Source organism: Bradysia coprophila, unplaced genomic scaffold (assembly GCF_014529535.1).
Source record: "Bradysia coprophila strain Holo2 unplaced genomic scaffold, BU_Bcop_v1 contig_143, whole genome shotgun sequence".
Classification (NCBI taxonomy): Eukaryota; Metazoa; Arthropoda; class Insecta; order Diptera; family Sciaridae; genus Bradysia; species Bradysia coprophila.
Genome location: NW_023503415.1, coordinates 678,020 through 696,638, shown reverse-complemented (window position 1 = coordinate 696,638; position 18,619 = coordinate 678,020). Strand labels below are relative to the sequence as shown.

The 18,619-nt window shown below is 39.6% G+C and overlaps 1 protein-coding gene and 1 long non-coding RNA gene across 4 annotated transcripts; both read left to right on the top strand.

Moving 5' to 3' along the window:
• Positions 1-461: 461 nt before the first annotated feature.
• Positions 462-715, top strand: LOC119074181. Its single transcript, XR_005087152.1, has 2 exons — positions 462-624; positions 678-715. It is a non-coding gene; the product is annotated as an uncharacterized LOC119074181 (long non-coding RNA).
• An 11,563-nt stretch (positions 716-12,278) lies between these two features.
• On the top strand, positions 12,279-14,829 carry LOC119074178. 3 transcript variants are annotated; one of them, XM_037180174.1, is made up of 10 exons: positions 12,279-12,366; positions 12,422-12,635; positions 12,705-12,848; positions 12,918-13,058; positions 13,122-13,286; positions 13,362-13,502; positions 13,575-13,962; positions 14,174-14,332; positions 14,419-14,679; positions 14,742-14,829. In XM_037180174.1, the coding sequence occupies exons 1-7, from the start codon at positions 12,280-12,282 to the stop codon at positions 13,649-13,651; spliced, it is 969 nt and encodes a 322-aa protein (XP_037036069.1). In that variant the 5' UTR covers position 12,279; the 3' UTR covers positions 13,652-13,962; positions 14,174-14,332; positions 14,419-14,679; positions 14,742-14,829. The 3 variants fall into 3 exon arrangements, with proteins under 3 accessions (XP_037036069.1, XP_037036070.1, XP_037036068.1); XM_037180175.1 differs by having other exon boundaries at positions 13,359-13,502; positions 13,578-13,962; XM_037180173.1 differs by having other exon boundaries at positions 13,359-13,502.
• The last annotated feature ends 3,790 nt before the right edge of the window (positions 14,830-18,619 follow it).

Genomic DNA, 18,619 nt, shown 5'->3' with positions numbered 1-18,619 from the left:
TGATGATCAACGAATCGAAAACCAAGTACATGAAGGCCGAGCCCAATACGGTTGCAAATCAACAAGGGGACGTGATAAGCATTGGAGAGTACAACCTCGAGGTAGTCGAAGAATTCATCTACCTTGGAGCGCTGATTCGTTCGGATGGCGATAATACACCTGAAATCCAAAGACGAATCATGGCGGCAAGCAGATGCTATTACGGTCTAATCAAACATTTACGCTCAAAGTTGATATCGAAGAAAACGAAGTGCCAAGTATACAAAACGCTCATTCGTCCAGTTCTGATCTATGGATGCGAATCTTGGACGGTGAAGAGAAGTGATGAACAGTTGCTCCTAACGTTCGAGCGTAAGGTCCTTCGTACTATTTTCGGAGCGATGCGTGAAGGCGAAAGGTGGCGGCGACGATACAACTTTGAACGTGATTTTGGCGAGCCGGATATTGTGGCAGTGGTGAAAGTCCAACGGTTGAGGTGGGCAGGACATGTAGCACGCATGGACAGGAACAGAGCCCCCTCAATGTTATTCCGAAATGATCCAGAAGGGCGAAGAGGAGTAGGACGCCCTAAAATGCGATGGATAGATGGCGTCGAATCAGATCTTCGGGCGCTGGGAATAAGAGGTTGGCAAAGTGCAGCGAATGACCGGGCACGCTGGAACCGGATTCTCGTCCAGGCCAAGGCCCACAAGTGGCTGTAGCGCCGGTAAAGTAAGTAAGTATATATGGCGATTGATTAATAATTTGAAACTTGTGGAGGCAGATAAAAGCGATGAACTGCTCCGATCAGTGGTGAGTGGAATATTCGAAAAAACCAAAAGAAACAAGAACATGAAATTGTTGAACAAAAAAATTAAAGCGGCGACGAAGAAATTTCAAAAACACCAAAATGTAGTCGACTTCTTAGAAGCGGTAACGTTTAACGAAAATATGCAAAACCACTTCAAAGAACGTATCTACATTGAGGGGGTCGACAAAGAATTTTCCGAGTTTGCAGACGAAAACGAAGAAGAAGAAGTTATTCCAAATGACTTCCGTGAAGATTCAAACTTTCGCCTTGCTCATCCCTGGAAGAGTGCTAAGAAGAAGATAAAGAAATAGTGTATTTCTACTGCATTTTCTATGGCGATTTGGTTTTGAAAGACAAAAATACATTTTCCAAAACACAAAAACACCAATAAGTGTCTTCTTAATTAAAGGTCCGCAGGCGCTGACCAAAGACACCGCCAAAGACTGTCCCAAGCCAGTTTGAAAAAGAGTGGAGGGAATGAAGTTTAACGAGGACGTAGCAGTAAATAAGATAGGATTAGATAGATCAATCTTAAGGTTGAATGAATCGTGAGCTGGAAGCCGAAAAAATTGAGGTTAAGGGACCAACGTTGAGGTGAAACAACACGATCAGGAAGCCAAAGGATAGAACGATCCCAGAATTCTTATTAGCTACTAGGTTAAGCTTTTAAAGGATGAATAACCTTTTGCTCAGATAGGTTCAAAAGAATCGGCAAAGCTTTATGGAAAAGAATGTTCAAAAAGAGTAACACTACCCCGTCGGGCACTGTGCACTTTGATAGGCACGGTGGTCCCGGAAAGCCTCAACGGAAATGGACTTGGGCTAGTGCGGATGGTGTAACGAAAAATGAGATCGATTACATCATAACTGGCTGTAAGTCAACCGTTAAGAACGTTACGGTCCTAAACAATTTTTCAACCGGTAGTGATCACCGAATGGTTCGTGCAAGAGTCACGTTAAATACCAGATTTCAAAGATCACAACTAGTTCAGAAAAGTGAAAGGATTGACGTACAACGGCTTTACACACAAAATGAAGAATTTGCTACGAAAATGACTGCCGAATTAGATAACGTCAACAATCAATGTAAAACATTGGACGAATTGAATACCAAAATCGTCGATACAATAATGGGTTTCATGAAATCCAAATGCAAATCCGTCCAAGGGAAAGAATCAAAACTCAGCAGAGAAACATTAGACCTGATCGCAAGCAGAGCAGAGTTGGTAAAAAACGGAGGACGAGATTCGGTGGAATACCGGAACCTGTCTAAAAGTATCAACAAAGCAAGGAGATCAGATGAAAGAAAATATAATGTCCAATTGGCTCAAAACATAATTGAAGCTAACTGCAATATGAAAGTCCTACGGAGAAAAATGACAAACGCCAAAAAAGAAATCTTCAAACTACGAGACAAAACAGGAACGATCCAAACGGATCGAAATGCGATATTAAACATTGCAACAGAATTTTATGAGAATTTGTTTTCTTCAGCAAGACAGAGCCCACCGGAAGAAACCGAAGATAGACCAATCATAAGAAACGTGGGATCGGAGGATATGCCCGACATAACTGTTGATGAAGTCAAGACCGTAGTAGCCGAGATGAAAAACAAAAAGTCTCCCGGAGAAGATGGTGTTCCAGTGGAAGCCATTAAACTAGGTGGAGACTCATTATTAAAGGCAATCACGGCTTTGTTTAATCAATGTCTCCAATGGGAAGAAGTACCAGAAGCCTGGGAAAATGCGGTAATTACATTGCTGCATAAAAAAGGAGACATAACAAAGCTGGAAAATTACCGACCCATAAGCCTATTGTCAACACTCTACAAGTTGTTTATGAAAATCATTACGAAGAGGAACACTAACAAGTTCGACTTCTGTTGAACAAGCTGCTTTCAGATCTGGTTTCAGCACAAACGACCATTTGCAGGTGATGAGAACGCTTATTGAGAAGTGTCGTGAATACAACATCGACATAGTCTTGCTATTCATAGACTTCGAAAAAGCTTTCGATTCAGTGGAAACATGGTCGATATTGGACGCATTAGACGAATGTAGAGTAGACTCAAGGTACTCCAACACAATTCGATATGTGTACAAAAATGCTACTTCATGTATAAAACTTCATAAGAGCACGGAGAAATTCAGAATTGAAGAGGTCTAAGGCAGGGTGACACCATTTCACCGAAATTATTCACGGCGATTCTGCAGAGTATTTTTAGGAAGTTAAACTGGAGTAAAATGGGAATAAAGATAAATGGAGAGTACCTGAGCAATCTCCGCTTCGCTGATGACATTGTACCGATAGCAGCGAATCTAGGTCAGGCTCAGCTTATGCTACAACAGTTAAGTGAAGAGGCGAGCAAAGTTGGCCTCAAGATGAACTTATCGAAAACAAAAGTCATGACCAACATCGGGGACGATAGAGAAATCAAAATTGGTGACACTGTCATTGAACGAGTTGACAGCTATGTATATCTAGGACATAAACTGAAGTTAGGTCTGGACAACCAAACTGCAGAAATAAGACATAGGATTGGTCTTGCATGGGCAGCGTTCGGAAAACTCAGACTAATTTTCAAAAGCAAAATGAATAATAGTCTGAAACGCAAAGTTTTCGACACTTGTGTCCTTCCAGTGCTCACTTATGGAGCGGAAACGTTAACTTTAACAAAAGCATCCGAAGATAAATTGAGAGTGACACAAAGAGCCATGGAACGGAGTATGCTCGGAATAACACTCAGAGACAGAATGACGAATCAATGGATTCGACAACAAACCAGGGTCGTTGATGTCATGGAAAGAATAGCATCTCTGAAATGGAGCCCGGCGGGACATATTGCAAGAAGGACAGACGAACGTTGGACCAAAAAGATCATGAACTGGCGACCATATAAAAGACGAGCTATAGGTAGACCACCAGAGAGATGGACAAACGGAATTAAGAATATTGCAGGTACAAACTGGCAGCAAATGGCAATGGATCGTACGAAATGGAAAGAAGTTGGAGAGGCCTACATCCAGCAGTGGATAGAAACAGGCTGAAAAAGAAGAAGAACAGAGAAGGCTTTGATACTACCGTATTGTCTGCAGTAGAGTAGGTAACCTCCACTATGACTATTTATCAAGTACATGCTGTTTTGCCCGCTTTGAATAATTTTGTATCGGCGAACCATTTCAAAATTTCAAAAAAACTTTTCGTGCAACTAAGGTATCGGAACTTACTTGAGCACCTTTATATGTAGTAATGAAGCTGCTACTGCATAAAGCTGTTCATTTCGTGCTGTCAAAAAGGGATCTTGATTCGTTGGCAATTTACAAAGAAAAATTTTAATAGCCTGAGGAACAAACTTTAGTTTAACACCGAATCTAAGTATAAACAATCAATATCAGCCACTCTAGTAATATTCAAACTCAAAATGTTGTCAAATAGCACGAACCATGATACGATTACCTTATTCATGGTTTCTTGAAAAATTACAGAAAATGTCTTTGAACCTTAAAACTGACTCAAGCCGTTACGTGTGCTTGTTCTACAGAGTTCTAAATGTTCCAAACAGTCTTGAGAAAAGATAAATTTGTGGAAAACATGGTAAAGTTTGTATTAACTATCGATTGTTTTCTCGAAATTACAAAAAGATTTTTTGTGCGTGAAATATAAGATTGTTTTCTCAAAGCTACGAAGAGTAATTATATTCGAAGATGAGTCGTAAGTAATTCCTTTTTTGCTTATTTTCCGATATGATTTTTCATTTTCACGGGTTCGTAACACCATAAATAGTAATTTCCAAAACTCATTATACTTAGTGGTTGTACCTGTACCAGCCTCAGCCGTAGCTAGACCGTAGTTCAGAGATAACCTCGATGCTCCTTAATTCTCGTTACTCCTAAACTTCGATAACTCAAGTGTAATACTTTGTTACTCTATAGTACCAATAGGGCTTAGATGGTTAGTAAATGAATAAATAACGTATCGGTGTTTCAGGTAAGGGACAATCAAATCTTATTCTCTAAAATGTCTCAGTCTTAGCCTATCAGGTCATCCTGAAGTTGACCTGATTAGAAAACTAACATTAAATACGTTCATACTGTAGCATCGACTAGTGTGACTCATATCGACGTACCCAGCACACACCCAAAGTATATCTGTCATTAGGCCTGCTCTGACTCCGGGGAGTGTGGGATATAGGGCTCAATGAGGTGTTTTTCTGGTCCGGAAGGCTTAAATATTGGACCCATATCTTTTTTTAGAATTTTAAAAAATAGTTTAGGCATGGGGAGCGAGGCGTTTGTACAAATGTACGAAAGCGTTGGTTAGAAGAGAGGAGAATGATGGTGTATATCTTTTTTACTCTTCTAACCAACGCTTTCGTACATTTGTACAAACGCCTCGCTCCCCATGCCTAAACTATTTTTTAAAATTCTAAAAAAAGATATGGGTCCAATATTTAAGCCTTCCGGACCAGAAAAACACCTCATTGAGCCCAATATCCCACACTCCCCGGAGTCAGAGCAGCCCTAATATGTCATACGAATTGTTCCCGGTTGTTTTTCTTTACATGAATTACTTATGGGTTGTTCATTTAGTATAGGTTGTTTTTTTTTATGTTCTTGGACCTTCTGGTCCGTCAGGTTTTAGATTCTTCCTTTTCAATTGACAAGTTACTGTAAACTGTTGAACTGTGAAATTCTCATTTTGCTTCGAGTTTTGACCCACGTCCGAAACCTAATAATTTGGATCCTAGGTTTTTAGGATTTAGTTGATTTTGGTTAACCTGAATTTAACCTTTTTCAAGCCTAGTTTCAAGTTTTTTACTAATAACGGTTATAATAATATAAGATGACTAGCATTTGTTCACGTGACGTTATAAAGTTAGCGGGTGTGAGGAAAAAGTTTCTATGACTAAATTAAGTTGATTCGGTCGTGTGAAACCTACAAACTTTTCTATAAACCACGTCGGTGTGCCTGACATTATATATTTAATGATAAGCTAGACCAAAACCTGCAAACGCTCTGCATATTCGAATGTTATCTGTGTCTGATTGTAGCTCCTAAAAGTACATTTTGTGTTCATATTGAAGCGAAACTTTTTAGAATGTAACAATATACCAGTATATTGGGTAGCTATTTTCAACAGTTCAATCTTTTTTGCAAACTGTGGATGATCTTAGAAGATTCCATTATATGATCTCACCCACGCTCATTTTTAGTTACGGCCCTGAGCATCAGTCACCTCTTGTTTAGCTGATCACCACGATGTAGTTAAAGTGTGATTTAGAAGTATTCGACTACATTTTATGCTTATAGAGCTCGAAAAATGATGTCAAATGATACGTTAATTTTTTTGAATAGGTAAAAACGACTTGACTTTGGCTGAACTTCTTGATTTGTGGAAGTGCAGTTCGATGACACAACTTCTGACGAGCTACGCACTTACAATCCACAACTTAAAAGAACTTACGGATACCCATCTAATGTTTAGCTTCAGAGAAACAGTATTTGGGACCAATTTTACAATTCCAAAAAGAACATGCCAAATGGATCCAGTCTAAGGTAAATTCCATTAATTACAGCAAACAACAGCCTATCGTAGGCATTCGAAAAGTTCCATTTTCGTAGAGTTCAGTGTCAGATCAATAAGATTTTATCCGTTCCTATCCATTTCACTACATTAGAGAGTACGATTCAACGTATTGGTTTAAAAAACAGCGAGAAAAAACCACGTCTTTTTTGAGAAAGCAACCGAAAACCAACTGTTGTTGGGTAATATTATATTGTGCTAATCTAAGTATGGAATCATGACCAGAGCAAAGCGCTCATAATTCCATAGTTTGAAAAACGAAATTTGTGACGCACCTCTCAAGGTAACCTGGTGTATCTTAAATTTGATCGCGCTGTTTTTACTGAAACTTGTATCGCGCCCTTAACCCAATGACAACATGTTGGGTAAAAAAAAACAACAATGAACAAAAATTTTTTAAAAAACCATATTGTTTTTGAAAAAATAAACAACAACGAACAATGTTGTTTTACCGTTAGAATTCCAAACGTCCTGTTTAAGGACGCAACGATTGATCTACACAGGATCCACTCCAACATTTTGATGCAAGTGATCGTACATACATGCATAGCGTTGAAGCAGACGACGTTAACTTTGAGTTAATGAATTAGAGAGAGACATAAGTTATGTCTGTAAGTTATGTTTAAAATTTGCATAAATATATCAGAAAAGATACTGGGGCCAGAGTTTTATAAAATTAAAATTTTATTTTACATCAAGGAGAATTTACAATCTATAAATATATAAGTATAGTCCATTTTCTTTCAAGCTTAGGTCGGAGAAATGCCTCCACACCTTAGCTTTTCGGTATCTGATTTTCAATATTGATGATGAGACTGAGAACAATGCACTTCTGCACCAGAAGACCAATAATACTGAGACAAGAAACTGGCAACGGACCTTTAGATTACCAGTGTTATGGTATGTTGTAGTGTGCTACTCTGCCGTAATTCGGAAGAAAAACAATTTCCAATTTCAAATTACGGCAGCACTGGGCAGAACCCACGACCTTTTTTTCACAGCACGTTTGAAACAAAACCTAGGTATATTACTCGGCTTCTTATGTCCCATTGCTAATTATAGTACATTACTTTTAAATAATAGGACAAGTAGTGTATTTAACTAAAAAAAATGATGTATACATTTAGGTTACTAGTGGTAAAACAGCCAGTTTTAAAATGTTTGGTTAAACGAAGTTATTCGATAAGTTATATCTTGAAGTTGCTGTAGTTTCGACAACGTCTAAAAATTATTTGTCAGAATTTCCTCGGGAATGGTTTTATAGTTATTTTTCGCAGTCACCATTGAACATTAATTTTCAATTATCGGCATAATTTTAAGCACAGAAAAGCCTTGTATTTCATGTAGTTGTCTTACAAGTACATATACACCCAAAACCATGTGAACACCCTTCAAACTTCAAAAAATAACAATAACGTTGAGTTTAAGTGGAAGCCCACACTGTTCATTCAAACTCTCCATCAGCGGCTTATTACAATAAAAATTCTTTCGTTTTGTTAAATTAAAATGTTATTACACACACACACACCCACACGTCTGGCAGAAGCAAATTTTTCCTCTTTATTTAATCAGGAGGACGTTGTGTTGCTGAGGGTTTTCCTCTTTACTTTTAGTTCTTCAGTCAATTGTTAATAACACATTATTATCTTCTCTTACAATTTACTCGACCTATGGTGTCCTAGGTGCACGACTCCATCCGAGCTACTTTAAACTTTCATCTACTAATTTAACAATAAATTGAAAATGTGCAAGACTCTGATTATTAACATTTTCATAATTTTGATTTAAATGCAGTATAATGCCAGCGAGGACAGTTCTACCACTGAAGACAATGCTGTCATTAAGAACAGTGTTGTTTTACGCAAGAAGTGTAATGCCACTGAAATAGAACGAGAGACTGCACTACCACACAAGAAGATGAAAATGCTTTCGGTTTGTTTTTCATTAAATAATTCCAATATTTTGGCACGCTTCTAGGTAAACAGTCAATCACTTGATGCAATGCAATGCAATGTTCGACCAAAAATTTCAGTGGTGATGAGATGGTAAATTTAACACTAAATGTCTTTTACACGCTCCACTCAAATGTTTTGAATAGTTTTTGCTTTACATTGTAAAATTTATCATCATTATTGAAGCAATCTGGTAATTCAAGATAATCATTCAATCTTTAGAATACTTCAATATTGAGCCGATCAACTAATGAAGTTAAGGAAACTTGCATTTGTGGGAAGATATTAGAATAAACTATTTTCTTGAATCCACAAGAAGGAATAATTTTATTTATGAAAGGCAATTGGTTTTATACGGTAATGTTTACATACAAATAAGACAATAGATATCCAAAGTCCAATTGTCAGCTGATAATGACATGCAGTGTTGCTAAACTTTAACTAAACTTAATACGCATGATGAGTGCGTCCGATGTGAGATGTAGTGCTGCCACAGGATTCCCCCTTTTAAAGAAGCGTTGAGGAGAAGAAAAGAAAAAACTCTGTGTTTATCTGTGCTGAATTGAAAAATTTATTGAAAATTTTTCATTTGAAGCAGACAATTTGTAGCGAGAAAGGCTAGAATTTATTTGTTTTCTTCGTTCTCTTCTTCAGAGCTGGATGATGAACTTGATGAACTTTCTTCGTCGTTTTTATCCTCCGGTGCGTTCCAATCGTCTGGTTTTTGTGCTTTGCTCGGTGACTCGGGTCCAGAATCGGATGATGAGAAAGAGGGTCCTCTTTTCGGAGAGCGTTCCAACGGGAAACGGGATTCCACTTTGGATGTGGCTGCATTGACTATTTCCATGGCGGTTGACTTTTCAGGTGCTTTTTGATCCGATGTTCTTGGCGTCGGTTTTGGCGGTGAAAACGTATGTTGAGCCGGAGCTTCCAATGCTGGTGCGATGATCGGTACGGTCGGTTGATGCGGATGTGATGTTGGTGTTAACTGAATTGTTGCCAGGTTACGCATGGACTGCTGCTGTGGCATATGATCGACAAAATCGCAAGGTGGTAGGCAATTCACTGAGGCTCGACCAAATTGTCGGTGAAACCAGCAAAATCGACCGGGTTGGGCTGACGGTCTTGTCGGGCGCTTGATTGGAATTGCTGCTTGACGAACGGCGACCGATGCTTGCCTAACCGAAACACGTGTTCCCTGCATTGAACGTTGAACGACTGATTGGCGATTTTTTGCTGACGATTGCCTGGGATGCGACGTTTGACTAGCCGAAAATGATGGATGGGCGAGCAAGGCTGCGTCGGCTAAAGCCTTTTTACATAGCTCGAATGCGCCGAGGCGCTCAGGGTTCCACTCAATTACCGATTTGTCGTTCTTTTTGTTACCTTTCGTACAGTCTAGCAATGGAATTTGCATGTGAGCTGCTTTAGGAATAAAACGACGGTAATAATTGATCATACCGAGGAAACGTTTGAGTTTGTCGATTGTTTCCGGTAGTGGAAAATTAACAATCGAGGAAACTTTTGATTGTAAAGGTTTAGTTCCGTTTACGTCGATTGAATAGCCCAGAAAACGTACCTCCTTTTGGCCGAACACACACTTGTCGACATTAATTACGACACCGTAATCATTTAGTCTACCGAACAAGATTCTTAAATGTTCAAGGTGTTCTTGTTTATCTCTTGATGCGACTAAAATATCGTCCAAATACGCAAAGCAAAAGTCGAGTCCTTGAATGATGGAGTTGACAAAAATCTGGAAAGTTTGAGCGGCGTTGCACAACCCGAATGTCATGTAAGGGAACTCAAAAAGTCCGAAAGGAGTGATCAAAGCTGTTTTTTGAATGTCTTCATCAGCCATTGGAATCTGATTGTAAGCTCTTACCAAATCAACTACTCCAAAAATTTTCTTTCTATTCAAAAAATTACTGAAATCGTGGATATGAGAAATCGGATAACGATCGGGTAAGGTTTGAGCGTTAAGACGGCGGTAGTCACCGCATGGTCGCCAACCGCCGGATGGCTTGGGCGCTATATGTAATGGAGAAGCCCATGGACTTTTTGAAGGACGGCAAATTCCAAGTTCGAGCATCCTGTCGAATTCGGCTTTGGCTACTTTAAGCTTTTCTGGGTTAAGCCGGCGCGACTTAGAAAAAATAGGCTGGCAGTTCGTGACGATTTGATGACGAACGTTATGTTTCTTCAACGGGTTTTTAAAAGAAGAAAGATCGAGTAGCGAAGGAAACTCTTGTACTAGTTCATGATAGATTCCTATGTTTGTGAGAGATTTCACTTGGATATCAATGCTAGCCTGTTTGATTTTTCCTTGAATAGGCAAGGTTGTAACGTTATCGATTAGGTTACCATTTTTAACATCGATTAAAAGGTCAAATTTCTTTAATAAATCGGCGCCAATTATTGGTGATTGCACGTCTGCAATGATAAATAACCAAGTTATCGGTCGGCGAAGACCGAGATTGAGCGTTATAGATTTGCTTCCGTAAGTCCTAATCTTAGAGCCGTTTGCTGCGAAGAGATTAAACAGACATGGAGCATTGAGCCTTTCTTTCGACGTTGGGGGGACCACAGAAATGTCGGCGCCCGTGTCTACCAAAAAATCTCTGTTTGAGTTTTTATCAGTAACAAAAAGTCGATTAATGAGGGGGCCCTGAGTGAGTGTATGAACTGCTGGCTGCCCGATTTCTTTAGACTTTCTGTTAACCCAGCTACAGGGTTGAGAGCAATTATCGGCTTTGGATCCGAAACGTTTGTGATAAAAACAGAGTTTATTTGGTTTAACATTCGACGCTTTGGCCGGCGTCGTCGATCGGTTTCGTGATTTTTGTCCACTACTATTCCAAGACCTGCGAAAACCCTGTGTGAGAGTTTCGACTTTGTCTTCCAGCTTATGGACAACGTTAACTAAACCGTCGAGAAGGTCGTTTGAGGGACTAGAGACTTCTTGAACACTTACAGAAGAAGACTGAGTAACTTCAAACATTTGATCTGCCAATTGTGCTAGTTCCTCTATAGGTGCTACACTCGTAGCGAGGAATGTATGAATTGTAGTTGGTAATCTTTGCAAAAACAAGGTGCGAAGGAATTCATCACCTACCTTCTTGCATGCGAGAACTTTCATTTTACGTAAAAGATCCGTGGGTCTAATATCTCCGAGGGTTAATTCTTCGAGGAGAGCTTTGAGTTTTTGTTGATCAGTAGCAGTGAATTGCTTGATAAGGCGGGCCTTGATTGCTTGGTACTGATTTCTCGCAGGTGGAGCGAGTACAATATCACTAACATAATCGAGAATATCCGATTCAATTACACCTACGATGTGATTGAATTTGGTTTGTTCGGTTGTTATGTTTGTTGTAGTAAACTGCGCTTCCAGCTGTATGAACCACAGCTGTGGGTTCTTTTTCCAGAATGGCGGTATTTTTAGCTGGATGCGTTGCACCGAATTGTTAACCGGTGGAATATTTCCATTACCTAAATCAGAGTTACCTCCACTACCAACTATAGGAACAACCATTGGAGTTTCTCCGATTGGTTGATCGTTATTATCACCATCTGCCATAGTAGATATGCAAGTGTAGTGATAAGAGAGAAAATTTAAGTTGAACTTGAAAGCAACGAATTTTCTGAACAGCAGTTGAAACGTATTGTTTGCACTGCGCAATGATTTTAAAGACGAAAAATGTCGAGGGTCACCAGTTGTGGGAAGATATTAGAATAAACTAGTTTCTTGAATCCACAAGAAGGAATAATTTTATTTATGAAAAGCACTTGGTTTTATACGGTAATGTTTACATACAAATAAGACAATAGATATCCAAAGTCCAATTGTCAGCTGATAATGACATGCAGTGTTGCTAAACTTTAACTAAACTTAATACGCATGATGAGTGCGTCCGATGTGAGATGTAGTGCTGCCACACATTATTTCCGAAGAGATGCGTTGCGTGATAGAAGCTGGAATAAAACAATTAACAAAAACATGCTTAAAGCTTCTTCATGAGCATGTTTCAACATTCGCGAAGGTAATGTGTTTTCCTAATTTAATTAAACAAAATTTTAACAAAATGGATGTGGCAGACCCATTACTCGTCCAAACCGTTGAATTGGATTCCCGATTGGATTCATCTGACTAGGGCTATAGCTAAAGATGGCAAAGAAAAATTTGATGCTATAGTTCTTTGTCCAATCTGTGACCAAAAATATACTCCTCAAATCAGAGTGAAAACCAACGGCACCCTATACTTCGAAGTTGGCACGTTTCGCATACATTTAATCGACGTGCACAAAAATGGTAATAGCAACAAATTCAAATTCAACTCAGAAAATGAAAAAGCTAAACGAGCTCTATATTGTTTAACAGCGTACCACCCAGTCAACGTAGCATCTCCACCGGATCAGAATTCACCGAAACTGGTAGCATCCCCACCGGATCAGAATTCACCGAAACTGATGTGCTCGGTGCAATTGCAGACTCTGAATCTGAAAACGGCAAGAAGTGAGAAACGTAAGTGTCAAGAGATCAGAAGAGAGGTTATAATAACGATATTTCTCATGAATTCATTTCTTTTTTCAGTGCGAGGACTCATTTCCGCATGTAATGAATGTGATTTAAAATCTGGTGAGGAAAATTCATCGGCTGTGGACCTTGGAAAAGAGACACCTCCAGTCTTTTCATCGAATTCAAATGATCGAGTCAACGAGATGTCTACTCAGGGTAAAATTTCATTTCATATATTTTTCCAAGAGTGTTTCGTGTGTGTTAAAACTTTTACTTTAGTACAAACCATCGGATCAGCAAACCCAACGTCTATTGAAAGTGAAATCGAGTTAAATTCTGGAGAAATGAATGATACATTTGAATCCGTTTCTGATTACGTTTCGGACTCGGAAGAAGTGGCAACTCCATTCGATTCGTCGAATTCAAATGAACAAGCCAGGAAGGGTGAGATTAAATTTCAGATATTTTCCCTCGGTATTTCAGATTACAGCGAAATTGTTCATTTTTCATTTTCAGTAGAAAAACCCATTTCCCCGTCTACTGGCCAAGATTTCAAATCTGGTGAGGGGAATGCATCGACTGTGAACTGGCTGGAAGAAGTGGAAACTCGAATCGATTCATCGGATCCAAACGAACAAGCCAATAAGGATTACTCTCCGGGTGAGATTTAATTTCAGATATTTTCCCTCGGTATTTCAGATTACAGCGAAATTGTTCATTTTTCATTTCCAGTAGAAAAACCCATTTCCCTGTCTTCTTCTTCTTCTTCTTCTTCCCCCGTCTACTGGCCAAGATTTCAAATCTGGTGAGGGGAATGCATCGACTGTGAACTGGCTGGAAGAAGTGGAAACTCGAATCGATTTGTGGGATTCAAATGAACAAGCCAATAAGGATTACTCTCCGGGTGAGATTTAATTTCAGATATTTTCCCTCGGTATTTAAGATTACAGCGAAATTTTCCATTTTTCATTTTCAATAAAAATACCCATTTCCCCGTCTACTGGCCATGATTTCAAATCTGGTGAGCGTAATGCATCGACTGTGAACTGGCTTGAAGAAGTGGAAACTCGAATCAATTTGTGGGATTCAAATGAACAGGCCAATAAGGATTACTCTCCGGGTGAGATTTCATTTCAGATATTTTCCCTCGGCATATTCTACGAATAGTGATTCTTGGAATCGCAGATTCTGCGAAAAGTGTTTCTCAAGAAACACTATTGGTAGATTCGGCAAATAGTCATCAAGAAACATTATTCGCAACATCTGCGAATAACGTCGCCCATTTCAAAATACATGAAACGGTGTTGCTTATCCTGAATAATTTTTTTCAGTGAAAAATGCTGATCCGGCAATCGAATCGAATCGAACTAGCCATTCTACTGGTTTTACAAAAGATATGGAACTCGATGTCGTTCCGGATGTGGAAGTCGAGAATCCTCAAATCGAATCGCCATCAAACATTGATGCCAACGAGTAGTGCTTAACGCCAGGTAATATTTTGTTGTTAAGCGACTTTTGGTCTGTGATGTTAGAATGTTCCACTAACGGCGATGTTTATCTCGAAATTGTTTATCAGCGAAAAATATTAATCCGTTAATCGGATTGGAGTACGAGAACTTAACTGTCGCATTTGAAGTAGAATTGGAAAGTACCCCGATGAAGTCTGGATACGAATCCTCATCCAGTTCCACTTCGTCATCCAACTCCGGTTCGTCGTGCAACTCCAGTTCCTCATCTAACTCTAGTTCGTCGTCCAACTCCAGTTCGTCATCCAACTCCAGCTCGTCATCCAGCTCTTCATCGAGTGAATCAGATAACGAGAAGTCATCAGTTACTGGTAAGATCAAATGTAGTGCTTTAAAAGGGAGTTTAATTAACTATCTTCAATTATTATTTTAGGAAAGAGAACTCGAAGAACTCGGAAACAATTGAGTTACAAACAAGCTTTGTTATATCTCCTTTTTTATACAGCAATGTAATTACCGCATTTTCCCAGGCTTCTGGTACTTCTTCCCATTGGAGACATTGATTAAACAAAGCCGTGATTGCCTTTAATAATGAGTCTCCACCTAGTTTAATGGCTTCCACTGGAACACCATCTTCTCCGGGAGACTTTTTGTTTTTCATCTCGGCTACTGCAGCTTTGACTTCATCAACAGTTATGTCGGGCATATCCTCCGATCCCACGTTTCTTATTATTGGTCTATCTTCGGTTTCTTCCGTTGGGCTCTGTCTTGCTGAAGAAAACAAATTCTCATAAAATTCTGTTGCAATGTTTAATATCGCATTTCGATCCGTTTGGATCGTTCCTGTTTTGTCTCGTAATTTGAAGATTTCTTTTTTGGCGTTTGTCATTTTTCTCCGTAGGACTTTCATATTGCAGTTAGCTTCAATTATGTTTTGAGCCAATTGGACATTATATTTTCTTTCATCTGATCTCCTTGCTTTGTTGATACTTGTAGACAGGTTCCGGTATTCCACCGAATCTCGTCCTCCGTTTTTTACCAACTCTGCTCTGCTTGCGATCAGGTCTAATGTTTCTCTGCTGAGTTTTGATTCTTTCCCTTGGACAGATTTGCATTTGGATTTCATGAAACCCATTATTGTATCGACGATTTTGGTATTCAATTCGTCCAATGTTTCACATTGATTGTTGACGTTATCTTCATTTTGTGTGTAAAGCCGTTGTACGTCAATCCTTTCACTTTTCTGAACTAGTTGTGATCTTTGAAATCTGGTATTTAACGTGACTCTTGCACGAACCATTCGGTGATCACTACCGGTTGAAAAATTGTTTAGGACCGTAACGTTCTTAACGGTTGACTTACAGCCAGTTATGATGTAATCGATCTCATTTTTCGTTACACCATCTGCACTAGCCCAAGTCCATTTCCGTTGAGGCTTTCCTGCAAAAAATGAATTCATTGCGTACAAATTGTGTTGCTGTAAGAAGTTGAGTAAAGTATTTCCATGCTCATTTCTTTGGTCGTTGCTAAAACTACCAACAGAAACTTCGGAGTCTTCTTCTCGTTTTCCCAGCTTCGCATTGAAATCACCGATTAGATATTGGTAATGTGAAGGGTTTTCGTCCAGAGCTTTCTCGACATCTTCATAGAATCTTTCTACTTCTTCGTCATCATGAGTGGACGTGGGTGCGTAAACCTGAATTAATTTGACACTGTATCTGTTATTTATCTTCAGGCTTACGTATATCACTCGATCGGATATGCTTTTCGTGTGAATTATGCGATCCGACCACCGCCTGTTTATGAACAATCCGACACCGTGCATCAGCATCTGACTGTCACTTCCTCGGTAGAAGAATGTATGCCCTGATTGTAATTTCAAGCATTCCTCTCCAGGTTTTCTCACTTCGCTCACTCCCACAACATCCCATTTTATCTTTTCTAGCTCTTCTTCCATTTCTTGCATTTTTTGTCTTGACGACAATGTTCTGGCATTATATGTGGCAATGTATAATTCGTTATGGCTTCGTTTGAAGGTTTTTAGCATTAAAACACCACGCTTGCTACTGCGGGTTGGTGAGTATGAAAGCTTTACTTTGCTCGCCCCCGGTAATCCTCGAGCTCTGACCCGCACATTTCTGCACGTTCCGGGACCACAGTGCCTATCAAAGTGCACAGTGCCCGACGGGGTAGTGTTACTCTCTTTGAACATTCTGTTCCATAAAGCTTTGCCCATTCTTTTGAACCTATCTGAGCAAAAGGTTATTCGTCCTTTAAAAGCTCGGAAAAGTTCGGAAATATTGAGAGCTCTGGTTTAATATGTAGGCAAAAAACATTTTCACAAAAAAATCTAATGAGACAATGAAAACCGTTTGACGTTTGTTGATTGCGGATGTGAATGCGGACGATCAGTGTATTTTTAGATTGACGAATTTTCAGGATTGAATTATGAATTAAAAGTTGTGACGAATTAATGGAAAATTATCAATTTAGATACTTTGCCTACTGTATTATCAAATTGATTAAATTTTTCTTTTAAAAAAGAAGAGAACAGAATGAGTTCTGTACGGAAACAAATCACTCCAACACAAAGCAAAATTCACGATTTAACGGCCTAATTAGGGCTTATTATATACGAACACATCTGAAACCTATCAAATTTAGAAGACTTTGAAACAATTTTAACACAAAACTAGAAGCTGTTTCAGTTCTTGTTACACCAAAGCGAAAGAAAATGTTAAAATTGAAAAGCACTCGACAAAACCAACAAATCAACAAAAAAACAATCAGATGTCAATTGCGTAGCAGTCGCTGTTTCTCCAAGCACTCGCGTTCCACGCATTCCACATGACATTTGGTAGCTGTGTTAAATAAATTAACTACGATCATGACCATATTTGCATGTTACACATAGTAGGTCTCTTGGAGTGAGCTCTTATCTGGCTACTCGGCCGTACAGTGAACGTGGAGTATTTTGTCAATATCTCGAGTAAATTTTGACCGAATTTCATGATTTTTTTTTGTTTGAAAGGTATTAACGAATGTAAAGTGTCGGTAAAATTTCCGGTCTCCTAACAAAATGGCTGCCGGTGGCCATATTGGATTTTAATAAAAGTGATATATCTTGGGAAAAATGGTACTTAGAGAGTTTCTGTTAACATGGAAATAATTTGTTATGTGTGTGGGGTTTCAGTGATTCCATATATGGACATCTATATATACCTATATACAGGCATATAGAGCTATATAATAGCATATTCATCTGTGAAATGTTTATTTATAGGAAAATATAGGTAAATATAGCGGTATATAGCTGTTTAAATAGGAATTTATTTATTTATTTCACAGTAAAGGCTTTTGATACGAATAGGTGTTTCGTACGGGTCGGCGTTAGCTATGTTTGTATCAGGGATGAAGTGCTGAAGCGATACCCGCTGCACGTCAACCAGCATGCCTACCAGGCAGGTAAGTCAACGGACTCTGCGTTGCACAAACTGGTAGCAAAAGTGGAACAGTCGCTCGTAATTGGCGAGGTGGCCCTGGGATGTTTCATGGACATCGAAGGGGCCTTCGACAACACGGGCTTTGACGTTATCAGCCGAGCGCTGGAGGAAAGGGGAGTCGGACGTATGGTTGTGATATGGGTTAGTAACATGCTCAGAGACAGGTCGGTGGAGGCCAATGTGTGTGGTCAGAAGACCAATCTCTGGGTAGCAAAAGGATGTCCGCAAGGCGGTCTCCTTTCACCGATCCTATGTTGTATGGTAGTGGACTCTCTCATCAAAGAACTGGTCGATGAGGGAATCTACGCCCAAGGCTACTCGGACGATCTGACGATCCTAGTCAGAGGAAGCTTTGAGAGTACGCTAGGCGATTGGGTCAGAGTCGCACTGAAGATAGTGGAGCGCTGGTGTAACGCGAAAGGGCTTAGAGTTAACCCAGGAAAAACGGACCTAGTGTTGTTCAGCAGAAGGCACAAAGGACCCGACCTCGTGGGTAATACGAGGCTCTTTAATGTTGACTTAGCGCTCTCTTCTCAGGTAAAGTACCTTGGGGTCATACTTGACAGCAAGCTCAACTGGATAGCGCATGTGAAGGACAAGGCGCAGAAGGCTCTAGCGGCTTTTTGGATCTGCAGGAACTCCTTTGGAAGGAACTGGGGTCTAAGGTCGCAGGCTATTCTGTGGCTATATGAGGCTGTCATCAGACCCATGGTGAGTCACGGTTCCGTGGTGTGATGGCCTAGACTCGACATCGAAAGATCTAGGAAGGAACTGGGTGATATTCAGAGGCTAGTATGTATCTGTGTTA